The following is a 16,030-nucleotide window of genomic DNA, read 5'->3' as shown; positions in this document are numbered from 1 at the left end:
TATATATATATTTTTAAGTAAATATTTTTTCCATTAAAATCTGTATAAAAGCTACTAGTAGCTCTTAACATTTAAATATCAAGTATGTTTTTCTAATTTAAAATGTAAAATTTGAAAAAATAGATCTATATACTATTAATATAAAGTTAAATGATAAAAGTAATATTATAACTTTATTGGTCTCAATTACTAATTTGAGCATAGTTACAAATGTACCTTACATATAACTTTAGCTTAAAATAATATATTTTGATAGTTTCATAATTAAATATTGTTAAACTTGAAAAAATTACCGTAGTTAAAAACAACTAATATTATGATAATAATCAAAGAATCTCAATTATGACGAACCCCTATCCAGAACCTCTGAAAGGGATACTGGTTGAAGGCACTTCTGAATAATCCTGGTTCGGTGCAGCGAAAGAGTGCACAACAAGATATCTCAATGTAATCACAAGATATCGTAACTACAACTTGAATTGCATACTGCGGAACTGTCTATCTACACCAGCCAGTTCCTCCGTATATATAGACCAGTGGACCGTGGACCGTGGACCGTTGACTTACAGACGGTCCTCGGTCCTCTCCGGATTGGCCGATACTGGACCGTGGACCGTGAGACCCACCACGGTCCCCGGTCCCCACCTTATTGGTCCGTTCCGTCCTACTGGACCGTGAGCCCCGCTCGATCGCCCGGTCCAGCCCTGATTGGTCCGGTGTGCCCCACCGTCTCCCAAAACCGTGACACAATTATAGCGTTTTTAATATATTTATAAATAGAGTTTAATAATTTTTAGGGTTATATATATATATATATCTTTACTACTTAATTTAAACTGTTTTTAACGCTTTATAATTACTTAATACAATTTGTATAAAAAATTATTTTAGATTAATTTTTAATTTATTTTAAACTAGATTAACTGTTTTAGTAGACTTTTAAAGCTAAATTTCAGTAACAAATAATTGTTATACATATAGAGTTTATATAGATATTTCGCGCAAGTGCTTGGTAGAGCAATAGCCCTATAGGCCCATGTAACTTAACTGCCAAAACAATAAATAGAATGCCTATTGTTAGGTATTACCTATCACGCTCTCACCGCTTACTTGTAGAACTGTCTTAGTGTACATCTCCCAACTGACTTGGCATGTTTGTTGGTATTGTTCTGTCTCAAGGGACCAAGCGAAACGGAATCGTCCCTGTTGGTCAGCCACAAACACCCACCCCCACACCGCCTTTTTGGGGGTGTTTTGTTTTCTGTTTTTACTGCATGTCTGACGGCTCGGAGAAGACAAAAGGTTACCAAGACTTTGCGAGAGTGAGGGAGCTAAACCTAAATCTGCAAAGCTTGCGAGTATGGTACCGTTCCTGCTGATCTCTTGGGCTAGCAAGGGGGGAGGGGGTTTTTGAAACATGATGTTCTGGGTTTAAAATGTGGTGAACCAAACTGGCGGGTAACTTTTTGTGTCAAAAAGGGATAGGGAACAAAAAAAAAACCGGCGAAATTGCTTCCGGTTTTGTGAGGATTTGTTACAGGGTGGATGCAGTGCATCATGCATAGGTTCACGTGGAAACATGTCGCTGGTGAGTGGGCGCGCCTGCAAACCGCGCTGCCAACATGACCGATTGCATCGGCGGTCGCGTGCTGTGCCGCTCCGGCCGGGTGTTCCTTGACGTGTCGCTTGGACAGTGCGCCGTTTTTCAACTTCTGGGCATTACCTCTTTCCCTGAGAGCTTTTTTCTATTTCATGCCTGAACTGTTCTAGCGGCATCGCTATTTTGGCAGGTGATGTGTCACTAAAGTATGGCGGTCAACACCCACTGATGGTTTGTGATGCAGATTCTCTTGACAATTCTTAACGCTGGAAGCAACATCTTCTGATGCGCCAATCCCCAGCCTTGCTGATGGTTCAGGTTCAACACTCCTAGGTACGGTATCGAACAACATTCAGCTTCTGCTTTTATATCAAGTTGAGTTTCGAAAGTCTCGCGCCTGGAGCACCTAGATTACACTTACGATTTCCCCAAATAGAAACACGATGGTGTGCTGTAACTTGGGAGCTTGAACACCTCGGGAGTAACAGTTCGGTGTTAACGCTAGTCTTGGTATTCCCATGCCAGGTAGCGCATCGGTTCAGAATCATGTCAATGCCCTCCTATTTTAGGAGAACCAGAACTTGTTGGTCTCTTCAGTGTGAGGCTCGAGCACCACCTTAACTGGAAGGCTCAAGGTGTGAAGACTGTATGGCCTGAATCGGATATTTTCTGTGAATTAATGAGAAAAACACCCAGGTGAATGCGGTGTCGGGTTATTTTATCTACGCTCAGTCCTTTGGATGGAGGTGCTGTGTCAGTATAATTTTGTAACTTAGCTTCTTCAACTTCAGATTCCTTCTTCTAATCAGGGCTTCCTCAGGGTGGCTATATGTACCTCCTCGACAATTGGTGAAAAGAAGAGACGGTACCTTATGTAGCTCTCAAAAGGTACTTCGAATGGTAAAAGATAATCAGAGCCATTCAAGTACCTTGAGGTCTGTATACATAATCGACAATCCGAGTCTCTATCTCATGGGACTTTTACCTGCTTCGTGTTTCGGTCGCTGGTTTCTGATCCTGCTGGTGATGACTCATAAACACAACGCCGCGACCCGTGGCTTTTGTAGTGTTGTTGAGAGCTTCCCTTGCCCGCGAGCCTTTCTCAATGCCGTGCTTTTGTGTCTCCTTACCTGCAATACATGCGTACTCGAGTGGTGTGCGAGTTTATCGGTCACTCGATGTACTCGGTAGCTTCCCGGGGTTTCTTCGGGTACCTTGGAGGGATTCATTTTGCCAGTCAAGGTCATGTTGCACACCGTTGCATGTGTCAATCAAGATAGGTACCTGTCAGAAAGTCCCTGCATATTTAGAACTTTCCTTATTGATAGCAACCTTGTCTACGAAAAGCTCAAGAGTTTCGGCTGCACTATCCCGACTGTTTCTGTTGGCCACTGCAGGGAACACAGGTAGAGGGTCACACTCCCGATGGTGGATCAAAGTGAAATGGCATCAGAACCAACAAGAAAGGATGACGGGTATGCAGCCAGTATCACATCTGATAACACACAAGACCGCATAACTCTGACTAAGGCACTGCACCCTTTCCGACAAGATGTTGTCGGAAACCGACGGAAGGGTAGCAGATCTGTGACGCTGTGTTCCGACTTCGGGAAGGATTTTGACACCATCAATAGCGCCGAGGTCATTCATGGAGGGACGGATAAGAGCTCGTTTGGACTCTTGGTTGAGTTGCGGTGATAGCCAGCCACTTGGCTACATTGAGTCCTGGATTGAGGGCATGGTTGGGGCCGCTCGGTTATCAGGGGCGTTGAGGAGCTTTCTGCTGATGAGGATGGTTGGGGAATTTCTAGGCAGCCGCGAAATAACCTTAGGAAAGAGTGATGAAGCAACATGATGGATGGTTTATTTACACTCTTTGCGATGTGGTGTTGCTGAATTAATGCTGGCGGTACCTGTCAAGACCATGTGAGATCTTGGGCGAGCTTGTCTGAGCAAAGAAAGGTAGGTAAGAAAGGAAGACAGCACTGCAATTACACTGAAAAATACCGGACGCACTGAAAGGGATTCAAAGTAGGGCTGGCTGCGAGGGTGGTATTGGCTTTACTTTGAAGACCTCAAGGGCCGGTAGTGTCCTGGTGCACACAGACGAGAAAAAAATGCAGAGCAACATCAAGTATGATAAAGATACCTACCTACTTCATATTTGTTTGTACATAGTACTTTACGTTATGTTGAATAGCGGAGAGACTTTGTTCTGAATCAGCAACTTAAAAATTGAACCACATTCGGCCACGATGGTGCCAGAATAGCTTGTCATGAATGTTACCACTACTCGGCCCTGGACATCAAATCCTTAGCATAATCCCAGCACTCCAATCTCCTGTCCACTTGGTTCTTATTAAGAAGGAGGGTGGGCCACTCAGCATAGGAACGCTTAATTATTTTCTCGCTAGTTCGAGGTCCTTATCTTTGGTGTACAGTCACCTTCAAGCGGGCAGTTGACAGTGAGCCTGGCTGTTTCAGACCTTGTCCAGACCTCTTTCAGACCTGTAAGAGCTTCAGAGTTTAGCATACGTTTTAAGGCCCGATTCATATCGAAGATTAGGTACAGTAGGTACTTCTATACTTTGAAATCAATTTATCTGTTACTTACTGTGAAGGTCCAATATCTCGCTTCGATATGCATTTCCCTGGGCTCCAAACCTGGCCACACAATCATGTGCATGATAAGGTACCTAGTTGCCTAGTAGAGAATTTCAAGGTCAGGAAATAGATAGCGAGGCCGGAAGCCGCCATTGGATTTCACTGCTTGGTACTAGGTATTCCATGCCGATATCAGACTCGAGTCAATGACCCCCAACAACATTCTACTACGCTACGTCTCCAGGGAGTCAATATCTCGGGAAAAAAAATACACCGCTCAAGAACAGACGCCTTGGTTTGTATTAGTCGACCATTCAAGGACACTCTTTGGCTCTGTGATATCGTGACCTGTGCGACGGTGACTGGCCACCGGTCAAGTCGGTGAGCAAGTTGTTGAAGGCTTGCCCACAACCGGGCGCAGGAATATGCCATACGTCCGGACGTGTGGAAGATATTGTCGAATCATCTTTCTGAACCGGATTTCTTTCGTACAAGACTAGTGGTTGCCGATGCTGATCGGGATGAATGATATCGGCACATTTTTTTCCAAGACACCAAGGGAATGAATGTCTTGCCAATGTCTTCACCTGGCGGCCAATCCAATAATAGAGGTGAAGTCGACGGTAAATGGCGCGGAAACAACGGGGCATTTGGTGGCGTCATTTCCAGCTCGCAATTCCTCAGGCAATGTCCCAGCCAAGAACAGACTGAGACAACAGACCTCCATGTGGGTTGGTCGCGAAGACTGTCAGTGCGTATGTGCGTGCATGTGCCGATTCGATCCAACGACACGTGTGCACCCATGTGCCACCGTGTGTGCACAATGTGATGGGCTGTAGTCTGCGCAGAAAGTCTTCCAATTCGGGGGTGAAGGGTCGAGAAACAAGGCTTGCTAAACTTTCTCGAAAGGTCTTGAAGGCTCAAATGCGGGATTGTTTTCGTGTATCACCAACAGTAAGGTACCTTATCCAGGCATCGTGTTTGCACTCACCTCAGCCATCGCAGATCTCGGACTCGGCAGCCATGTCCCTCGCTGTCATTTCTGTAGTTGTGACGAAATGGTCTGACGAATTCGGGAGAAGTCAGCACACGGGTTTTCCTAACTGAGCTTCCCGTCATGAAAAGACCTTCTGGGTTAAGTGGGTAGCGCACCACGTCGGCTCTCTTCGCTCTCGCAAAGCCCAAAATTACCTACCGTACGTAGTAGAGTCCGGTACGTCTTGCGGGGGTGTGGAGAGTCGGGTGTGATAAGGACTGCTCACTGCAGTTCATGTGGGTGGAAAGACCCGCTTGCGGTTCCGGCAGCTCGGGCAACAAATGTGACGAAAACTACCGCGCTATGTGAGATAACGAGGGGATGGCCAATAAATGCCGACGGTCAATGCAAATTTGGGGCGCTGCCGTTGCCGACCAATCTTGGAGCCTGGAGCTTGCCCGAACAGCGCTGCTTTCCGGGTCTTTCGGGGGCTGATAGTGATTATGTGCCCAACCAGCATACCAGCCAGTGCACGTGAAAAGACGCCATCAGGTTGGCTGCTGACTTATAACGACATCAGAAAGATATGGCCTCTTGCCTTCTCTCCTGTTGTTACGGCCAAGGTACGATTGTAAGCAAGCATAATGGGCAACTATGTGATAACTGGCTAACTCTAGTCCCTGTTTAGTGATCAAAGCTCAGGTGATGAGGTTACGCTCGAAAGGCCTGGGGATCTAGATGACCATGTATACCTATGGAGGGTTGCCGTGATGTGTCTTCAAGATACATCTTCGAACGATCGGCCGGGAACAGAAACCAACTAACATTGTTGTCGGTTGAACGGCTAGATGCGCGCGGCCCGGTTGGAAATACATACGCGCCGATACGTCAGAACTTGCACATCCTTCTGGAACTAGTGCCAGCCACCTACACTTATACCACAATAATTGCCCGGGCTGTCTTTGTAGAACTGCAAGTGTGCGTCTGTGTCCCAGCCTGAGTCTTGGGAGCGCGATAGGCGGGCCTTTTCAGTCTCCACCCATCGACCTTAAACAAAACAAGAGGATCCCAGATGGCCAGTGCGAATCGTTGGGGGTCTCCTGACCATGTCGCTTCGCACATTCAGCCACGGCAGTTCATGGTATAGTGACACTGTTGTATGCAACCAGACGCACATAGTCACTTCCTGCTTGGAATCAGATCATAGGTAGGCATGTACCGAGCACGCCTATATTTTTTCTATATTGTGTGACGGGCGAGGCTCAGCAAGGCCTTCGCCAAGATGACCCACTTTCGGTACTCCAGGCTATCTAGTGTAACTATCCAAGCTTCAATGCTAGTCAGCTTGCAACATGCACCTGACAGACCATGGGTCAGGTATACAGGTACCTTGACAGTTGGAGGTGCCACTCACTTCTAGATGTCTCATCTGTTGCAAAGAAAAGTGGCGCCAAACGCAAGCTAAGGAAGTCCAGGGCAGCTGAGCTCGTGTGCTAGTAGCCAGGCGGGCCTGTGTAGCACGTCATTCATTGCCCCAAGGGTTAGGAAATTAGCCACTGCTTTTCTTGATATTTTTTCAGAAGAAACCGGGAATAGCATGTCCAAGCAGGAAGGTGGATCAGATGGGAGCGAGACTATGTGCCAACAGCGTCTCAGCAGCTTACTATCGACCCCTGACTAGGTAACATGGCGTTAGTGGCCACCTTAACTCAACACGTCCCAAATAGGAATTATCCGACTTTCGACGTCGTGATGTTCTGCTAGTGATAGGGAGGAGTTTGTGAGACACTGGCAGATGTGACGGCCGTGGCTGTTGGTGGACATGCCTGTCGTATTCGTTAGCTGTCCTTTTTCCGGGGCGTCGGAGTAAGCAATCTAACTAGAAACCGCAAGCCCAGCAGAGCAAATGCCAATCACAAGAGAGGCTCTTCTTCTTCAGGGGCAAGTATTTATTTTATGGGCCGGGATCAGTCTGATGAACCAAGCTCTCGGGTCCAAAATATACATAGCTTCATGGACCCCTCCCCCTCCATCTTGCCGCGTGTGTGCGACCATGATGATGACCAAGATGTCCGTGTGGAACTAGCTCGGGTCCATTATGCACCCAGCAATCCTGCACGCACTTGGAGTCGGTTTCGCTGTCCGTAACTCCATAGTGGTTGTCTGGTGGTTCTGTACAACCAACCCGCAATGACCACACGATTCCCCTGCTAATCAACCCAGCCGAGTGTTTCTTCTGAACTTTTCCAAGCCCGCTCATTGTTGCGCCGCGTGCTCGCAGACCCGTGAGAAACTACTCGTGATCTTTTCGTTGACCCATGTGCACAAACCAGGTTCGGTGAGCTTTTGGAATTGCTTCATTCGCAAGCCGATGCTTTCCTGGGTGGTGTGTATATATATCGTCGACAACGTGCCCGGAAGCGGTATCAAATTGCGTCACCCCTCGGACCTTGTTGCGGAAGCACTGCTCAACCGACGTATGTGTTACCGGCCGGTGTACCATTCAAGACAGCCCTTTCACCAGCCTGGACAATCTTTTTCTTTAAAGACTGACTGACCTCCAGCCAGACCATCTGTTTTTCTTCTTAAACTACCTATCCAGCGGTATATCTTCCCGGCCCCGGACAACACTTCTCCGTTTCCGGAAATACAACTTCGATTCACGATCGATGACAAACGTTCGAGCCACACATCAATGAAATCAACCCACAATGCGCTACACCCTACCACTCGGGAGTCGGCCGTTCGGCCCGCTGTGCATTATGCCCCAGATGGAGGTGGTCGAACTGGAGCCGCGACCAACCAACAGGGACAACCGCCTCTACGGCGCATCGGAACTGTCCGGTTTGGGTAGGACGGTGCATCAGTCACAAAGGCGGCCCCAACACAACCAGGATCCTGATCACGATGCGGAAAGTACCGTGGCCGTATTCCCAGACGAGCTAGACCGGATCCTCGAAAAATTGGTCATTGTCGTGCCTTGCAAAGATGAGCCGGTCGACATCATCAGGGGAGTGATCGCAGGCATCCCGAGCCGTTGCGCGGTGATCTTGGTGTCGAACTGTTCTCACCAGCACGGAGAGAACGGTTGGGAGGCTCAAGAAAGAATGCTGGCAGGATTTTGTGCTTGGGGTAGGGAGGGGTGTTTTGTACACCAGCAATATCCCGGCGCCGCAATGGCGTTTAAGGAAGCAGGAGTCCCCGAGATCCTAGATACAGCTTCCGGGAGAATACGAAACGGGAAAGGGGAGGGGATGTATTTGGGCATTGCCATGGCCAAGTCCTATTTCCCACACCACCAATACATTGGCTTCATCGACGCCGATAATCGCATTCCGGGCTCCGTGGTAGAATACTGCAAGGCGTACGCTGGTGGGTTTGCTTTAGCACAACGCTCTGCAGCCAAAAGTGGTACAGAGCGCGAAGATGTTATGGTCCGCATCTCATGGGCTAGCAAGCCCAAATACAGCGCGAGCACTGGTCGGATCGAGTTCGTCCAACAGGGACGAAGTTCTCGCATCATCAACTCGTTTCTAAACAGACTGTTTGCGAAAGCGGGACAGCAGGACGAGTTCATCACGACGGGTAACGCTGGGGAGCACGCCATGACCATGGAGATGGCGCTGAAGATGAGGATGGCAAACGGGTATGCCATCGAGCCGTTTCAGTACATTGAGCCGCTCCTGAGAAACAAGATCTCATCCGCGAATCTGCCCAATGCTTCCCAGACAACCCGCGTTGTTCAGATCAAGACTGCAAATCCTCATCTGCATCGTGAAACGGGGGATGAGCATATTATCAAGATGTGGGCAGCTGGTCTGGGGGCTCTATACCATCACCTTCTTGGGCTAGACTCAGTTTCAGGCCTTGGAACCACCACTCTTGCCACCCTTCGCAAGGATATGCACAGATTTGCCTTACAGAATGGCGCGATCCAGGCCCAAGAAGAGCTCCCACGTCCAAACATCTACCCCTCTCTCGATAACGCCGATTTAGATTCGTTCCGGGATGTTCTTGGCGAGCCGTGTTCGGGTCATGTATATGGAGGTCTTGGTTTCTATGGATTGGTAGACCAAGCATGGGCCAGTTCAGGCACGAACAGCCCGGCATCTCAGTCAACCTTGGAGCACGATTCGTGGGGAGACGATGATCAACGGTCTTCTGCCTCCTCGGAGGAAGAACCTGAGGTCTTGTCAGACTCCTCAAAGCAGGGCGAGTGAAACTTTTCTGTTCGCGTCTCATAGCCAGACGGCTGGAAAGAAAAGAGTCGACCCTCGACGGTTGATTGATTTTCAATATCCTTCTCTGCGCTTGTTTCCTAATTTTTTCTATTTTTAGTGGGGCGACTGGTATTTTGAGCGATTTTCACTTCATCTAGATTTTCAATGTCTTCCTGTCACGGCGCTTTTTCTGGTCATAAAGGTCCTCAAGAAAAAAGTCTATTTAGGTACCTAGATTATAGCTCTCACGGGCAGCTTATGTAGGATAAATGTCGCGTCATTGTTCTCGTTGTAGAGCTATGAGTTCTTATCTGTGTGGACACCATTGCATTCCGCCCTCTAAAACAGTGTAGAATCATGATCGAAATCCAGATACAGTAGCTCAGCTTCACTGAACGTCAATACATGTACAAAAGGGGCACAAAGTCTGAAAGTGAATGCTAAGAGGTTGTCAGTGACGGAAAGCTTCGCGTTGATTTGAAGAGGCAAATAGGTATCCACGAGTTTGACCGGTCAAGTTACTGACTTTTCTCACATGTTTACCTTACTAAGTTTCACTCAAACCACCGTACATTTTACAAAGAACAAGGTGGTGTTGCGGTTCCATCCGATGGTGAGTGTCGCTAGGTACCTAGATGCAGTGTAGATAATAAGGCGAGCTAAATTTAGCTAACTCAATTAATGGTGAACTGAGCTGAGCCGAGCCCTCTATATATTAGCCTAAGCTAATGGTTTGGGGTGCGGCCACAGGCCTGAGGGTATGAGTGAGGAAGTGGGGCTCTCGGAGGATTCGGGGGTTCAGGAGTCATGTATATAAGCTGTCTGCTTCTCACGTTCTATTTTAGACAAGACATCCACCTTTATTTTTTCATATTTTGTGCCTTGCACGCGTGCAGGCAGTTCTGGCCCTCTGATCAGGCCAATCCGGTGCTTATTGTGTGGCCTGCGAGCTCATAGTGTCTTTTCTTTATCCTGCGTGAAGTGCGGCCTGTGAGCAAAGTCACTGTCATGCAGGTGTGTTCATTCAGGGACCTGTTGAGGGTATATTTGTGGTGTTGTGGTTGTTTTGTGTGTTTTCTCACCATTTCACCAGTTGCGTCACCTGTTGTGGTGTGCGAGGCCCTGTGAGGCCCTCTGTGACAAACCTCTATCTAGAACCTCGAAAGGATACTAGTCAAAGGCACTTCTGAACAATCCTGGTTCGGTACAGCTAAACAGTATACAACAATAGCTTGTCTCAATCACAATAGTCAAGATACCAACGATTGTGACTTGTATTGCATACTGCGGAACTATCTACAACCTAGCTAGTTCCTTCATATATAAAGACTTAGGTACTAGGTATGGAGTCTTTCGCTGTTGCGAGCACTGTAATTATATGCCAATACAGGGCTTACAGGACTATATAGAGCATAACCTTCAGTAAATATTTATAATTTTTTAATATAATTGCAGTTTTTGCTTTTTAATAAATATCTTCGGAAATAAAAAGTTTTTTAATGATATTAAATTTATATATAGCTTTTGATAATATAGATTAAATAAAGGAACCGTTTATGTAATAAAGTATTTATATTATTATGAGTGCTTTTAGAAGGATTTTAGGTTATAGAGTTTTTTTATTTTTTCATTTTTTATACTATTAAATTACTATAAATAGTTAACAAATTAATATTTATTTTACTAAATTGAGCCAAAATCATTTTTTTCTAAGAAGATTACTAATATTATGATATAAAGCGAATAGCAAATAATCCTAAGCTAAGTAGTGAGTTAAAGTAAGTAAGCCGAGGCGAGCCCAGGGCCTGCTTAGCTCAGCTTAGCTCATTGACTACACTGCCTAGATGCCTAGTCTTAGTTGGGACGCACAACGACACCTGTTCCGTTCAATAGCCTTCCACGGAAAGCATCCCTTCAACAACCGCCTAGATACATAGCTACGTAATGCATGTACTTTGTCTATAAATCGCCAACAGCCAAACCAATCATCTCAAGCCGATTTGCGGGACCAACTGCCCCCACAGGAAGCTATCACGCAGCCGCAGATCACCAGCAATCAGGGGGAAATTGGTCGACCCAACAGCACTTGTTGGGCTTACATGTGGGTGTTGCGGGTGTGAGGAAGGCAAAAGAATGGCATGACTGGAAGCGGCTGGACGCGTGGCAAGCCTTATAGGGCTGATGACGCGCATAAATCATGCAGCTGGCAGCCAGGGTCAGTTAGGCCGGAGATGGTGTGCAGAAGGGAGCGGATATTAACGGTTAGTTCTAAAAGAAAAGTAATAGAACGACCCACCCGTGAGACAGAATCTGACCGTGTCCTGTAAGGTGCCGGTATATCCCTTCGTCCATTACAAACGTGCAGATAGGGCCGTGAGGCACCCACCGTGGTGTATGCCTCTCTCAGCGAGCAGTCCACCACCAACTCCGGGCCTTTATCGCCCTCTTCCGACCAACACTGTTGGTAATGCCTATCCAGCATCCGAAGAATTTGCCTATAGACTTTGCTTGGTCAACTAAGCGGGCTGGCAATGTGAGACATTGAATTGTTCAGGAGTCTCGGTACCTCCTCTGCACCCCAGCATACCCGTGAACCTCTGAACCCCTGAACCCCTGAATTTCCCAGTTTTATACTTGGTACGTAGGCAGTTACTTGACACACTGTCTCCAAAATCGTCAAGCTCTCACGCAATCAGGAGCAATAGTCACCAAATTGGTGCACATACTCCAACTTCCCCTTCACAACCCTCCCCTCAAACCCTGCCACCTTTCCCCCCACCACCCCCGACACAGTCACCGCGCCAAGAGACTCGTCAATCACATACATTCTCTGCTCTATCTTTTGACCTTCTTTCAATTGCAGCCTCAGCTCCGCACACTGATCCCCCTGCCCAGCTCTGAGATCACCACCCTTTCCAGAATCAAGCATCGAACAGCTGCCAGCCCACGCGACAGGGCCATTCGCATCCAAATACGCATCAAATACCCCCTTCAAGGTCGATCTTGCATCTTGATCCGACCTGCTGAAACTTGGCCACGTTTCTCTCTTCACATTGGCCTGAATTTTTTCGGTACTGTTCCCCGGAGCAAGGAAGTACACAGTGTGAATCTCCTTAACTCTGAGGGGCACTCCCCCGGTGTTGGTGGCGGATTCGTAGAATATCTGGACTGCCAAGATGGCGTCGTTGGTGATTAGACGGGTGTAGCTTGAGCAGCCCTCTTGGTCGATGATGGAATGGGTGTGCAAAGGGCGGACTTGAGTGGTTGCGAGGATGGTTTGGTTGAGAGGGGTGAGGATGGCGTTGTTGTAGAATGGGTAGGGGCTCGTGGCGGGGAAGAAGAGGGGGTCAGATGGTGAGGGGGTATGCTGAGGGCTGGTTTGAAGCTCCGAGTAGCGGTCGGAAGATTGACGTAGATGGGACCATTGGCAACGTTCTGTTGTGAGTGTGATGTTAACGGTGAGTAACTATTTCGGTACGGGGTTGGGCAGGCCATGAAAACAACGTACGGCCCAAGACACCGGAAAGAGAGAGAAGAAGCGACAACAGAAGGCGAGAGGCAATCATGATTTTTTTGTTTACGAGGAGGTACATGATTTTGACCACATACTTGAGAATGCGTGCGGGTAGACGTTTCCGTTGCTACATTACTACAAGAGCATTTATAACCGTTCACTGCAGTGTCATCTTTACCGACTTGAACTATCTGCCGTGCCGACTTGAATACCTATGCTACATATCTCCTATAATCACCCCGCGCTGGATATTATCAAAGGACTATCGCATATGCAGATGCTGCTCTGTGGTTTAGCCAGAATTGGTGAGGGGATGCCACCCAGGGCAGAACACCATGACCTCACAAATCAGCAGAAACATCGGCTACCTCCCTTAGATTAGAGAATTACCTAAGTCAAGCCATAGCTCCAAGACGTCATGCCGTGTTGACTTTGGCTTCTTGCTCCAGGTAGCCACACAAGAACAGGCAAGAAAGGGGAAGCTGCCTTGATGTGTGACTTGGTCCCTTCAGTTTTCCCCACGGCATAGGGAAGGTGAACTCCCAGGCCTGAATTTGATCGCCAGCCACTCCGCGCCCGGTGAATATTCCCCGCGATGATCACCGGTTCGTATCCCGTGAGGATGCAGGCCGCGCATCGCCCTTCCCGACTTGGCGGCCGCCCTCCGCAACCAACAATGCCGACCGAGTCAATGTGTCCAGTCACGAATCAGGCCCAGGCAAGACATGTAAGTTTTCCAACCAACAAGGCATCTTTTACACTCTGTGTGATATGCGTCTTCATCATTTCTCATGGTCCTCATTCACATGCCTGCAGTTTTGTTTTTGGAGCCCTCTTGGAGGTTTTGCAACTAGCCCCAGACATATGATGCTGCAATAGGCATAGCGCGCACGCACCGCCCTCTGGTCGTTGGTGTAAGGCCTCTGAAATGATTGGATATTCGCACTTCTCCGTCCGACTGATTCGCCCGCTGGCAGGCCCAACATGCGGCCATACCTACCCTGAGTCAGTCTCCTGTCGTCTAGAAGCCAGACAGAATCCGTACAAAGAAATTCAAACAGGAGGCCTGGTCGTTTCTTGCCTGTGATCCGATCTGTCGGGTCCAACAGGAAAGAAAGGGGGTAGGCATCCGATGACGGGTTCTAAACACGCTGGCGAGCCAATGCAAAGTTGAAGACTGCTAACGGCATCGGTAGAGAATGGTGCAAACTCACAGGTTTGAATGAAGATCGCCACATGTGATTCGGAGATTGTGAAAAGTAGTCGACATAGCCAATCTCGTGCGAGAATGCATATCCTGTTGGGCAAACGATGGTGGAGTCGAAAGCCATGAACTAACAGTCCGAAGATGGGCGAGTGTTCTCCTGCTTGTTTGCTTCCAAGATCAGAAGTGATCCGATCATGACACAAACTTTGACGTAAAACACCAATAGTGAAGCATGTGAACCCAGACTGGGATGCTCGGTGGTTAGATTCAAGGGAAAGCAATCCGGTAGGCTGCACGCTTGATACCGATGTAATGGAACGCATGTTGACCAATCTAACGGCACCGATATGATCACCACTGTGCTGCCGATCATAGGGCTGGAAAGGTGGCCTCGTGCAGTGGATTCGCTTCTATTGTTCCTACCACTTTGACTCAATGATATTCTTCTGTATTGGCTCAGGCGTCATTTCGTCGCAGAATGCAGTTCTTCTGGCAACAGGCCACTGGATGGTTTACTTTCACTGAATCCGAATTCAAAATCCCAGAGTCACAGGACGAGTGGCCGATGGGCATGCATTGATACTCTCCATACTTTTATGAGCACCTGCTCAAGATACATGTCCGCCTCGCTGGATGTGCTTTGCCTCAGGTTTCGAGTCTCATGTTTGATCTTGCACTCCATTTTTCCATAAATGTAGTCAATTTGGATCCAGCGCATATCTTTGTGTCATGGTTGAGTGCACAGCACACAGTCAGTTCAAGAAGACTTGGCCCCCCTGCTAGGTCGCGCTTAATGCCACCAACCAACCACGCACTAAAATGCACCAATGAAACTTCTCGTACTCCCACATTAAAACCAACCGACTTCTGTTAAGGAGGCGAAGCCACACTCCCACTCCAGGAACTGCGCCGCGAGATGGTAGCCGTACTTTCCCTACTTTAACAGGGATTTAGATGCACTCACCCACAGTCACTGCCGATTTAGTGTCCTGTCGGCTCCCAAATGAGGGTGGTATGTACCACCACTGCCACGAGCGGCCCGGGTGCTTGGCCGAAATCCCACGTCTTCAACCACCAGTTCGTGTACCCATAGTCAGGTACGTCCCAATCTTGGTTTGGCTTCCAAGGCATTCTTCACTGAGGCACGGCCGCCATGTGTGAATCGGGGAGGCTTTGTCTAGACAATGACCACCCGGTGCTAGGGGTGGACCTGTACCTGTCTAGCCTCCTCTTCCGTGACCAATCCGCCTTATTTGTTGGCCAGATCGACACCCACCGTGTAGTTCGATTTCTCTCCTTGATGAGCAGCACTGTATTGCTAGCAGTTGAGAACCGTACCGGGGCCTGCCAGTCTACCTTGAATTGCAAGACAGCACCTCCATAACCAGATATATATATCAGACGCCCACATCACTTTCTCAGACTTGTTCCAGTATCACCACACACATCGAGATCCCTCTTTACTCAACTCGGCTCTCCACTCAACTCGTTGAGCCAGCGCCATCGTCAACATCGACACCCCTCCCCCCACCGACACACTTTCGAGACAGGAGTAGATACCTTGTCATTCACAACACGAGCAACCATGTGTAACTGGGAGGAAACCGTCTATGCGTGCCAGCACCGGAGCAAAGTCCGTAGGCAAGCTTACTCCTGCACCGTCTACACTCGCTACATATACGGTGAATGCCGGTTCGACAGTCGCCGCGACAAGGTTTTCAAAGTCATCAGCTATGAGGACTGCGAGGACTGCAGGAGGTTGTACGAGTTTGTCAACTTCTAGAGGGACGGAACTTTGTATGATTATGGTAGGTTGGCTGCACACATTGAAATCTGTCATTGACAAGCTCAAGGTGTCTTGCTGACCATCTATCAGGACGCAACGAACTTGTACAACATGACCAGCATT

General features: G+C 48.1%; 4 protein-coding genes across 4 annotated transcripts; 3 read left to right on the top strand and 1 right to left on the bottom strand.

The window, feature by feature from the left end:
• Nucleotides 1-2,497: 2,497 nt before the first annotated feature.
• On the top strand, nucleotides 2,498-2,791 carry QC761_0113480 (uncharacterized protein; the record flags this gene model as incomplete). Its single annotated transcript, XM_062873246.1, has 1 exon — nucleotides 2,498-2,791. The coding sequence occupies one exon, from the start codon at nucleotides 2,498-2,500 to the stop codon at nucleotides 2,789-2,791; it is 294 nt and encodes a 97-aa protein (XP_062728914.1).
• Nucleotides 2,792-7,891: 5,100 nt separating this feature from the next.
• QC761_700490 (uncharacterized protein) lies at nucleotides 7,892-9,400 on the top strand (the record flags this gene model as incomplete). Its single annotated transcript, XM_062881633.1, has 1 exon — nucleotides 7,892-9,400. The coding sequence occupies one exon, from the start codon at nucleotides 7,892-7,894 to the stop codon at nucleotides 9,398-9,400; it is 1,509 nt and encodes a 502-aa protein (XP_062728913.1).
• Nucleotides 9,401-12,092: 2,692 nt separating this feature from the next.
• QC761_700495 (uncharacterized protein) lies at nucleotides 12,093-12,966 on the bottom strand (the record flags this gene model as incomplete). Its single annotated transcript, XM_062881634.1, has 2 exons — nucleotides 12,093-12,835; nucleotides 12,909-12,966. 2 exons carry the CDS (start codon nucleotides 12,964-12,966, stop codon nucleotides 12,093-12,095), a joined length of 801 nt encoding a protein of 266 aa, XP_062728912.1.
• Nucleotides 12,967-15,706: 2,740 nt separating this feature from the next.
• On the top strand, nucleotides 15,707-15,904 carry QC761_700497 (uncharacterized protein; the record flags this gene model as incomplete). Its single annotated transcript, XM_062881635.1, has 1 exon — nucleotides 15,707-15,904. One exon carries the CDS (start codon nucleotides 15,707-15,709, stop codon nucleotides 15,902-15,904), a length of 198 nt encoding a protein of 65 aa, XP_062728911.1.
• Nucleotides 15,905-16,030: the final 126 nt, after the last annotated feature.

Source organism: Podospora bellae-mahoneyi, chromosome 7, assembly GCF_035222275.1.
Source record: "Podospora bellae-mahoneyi strain CBS 112042 chromosome 7, whole genome shotgun sequence".
NCBI lineage: Eukaryota > Fungi > Ascomycota > Sordariomycetes > Sordariales > Podosporaceae > Podospora > Podospora bellae-mahoneyi.
This window is presented reverse-complemented; position numbering and strand designations above follow the sequence as displayed.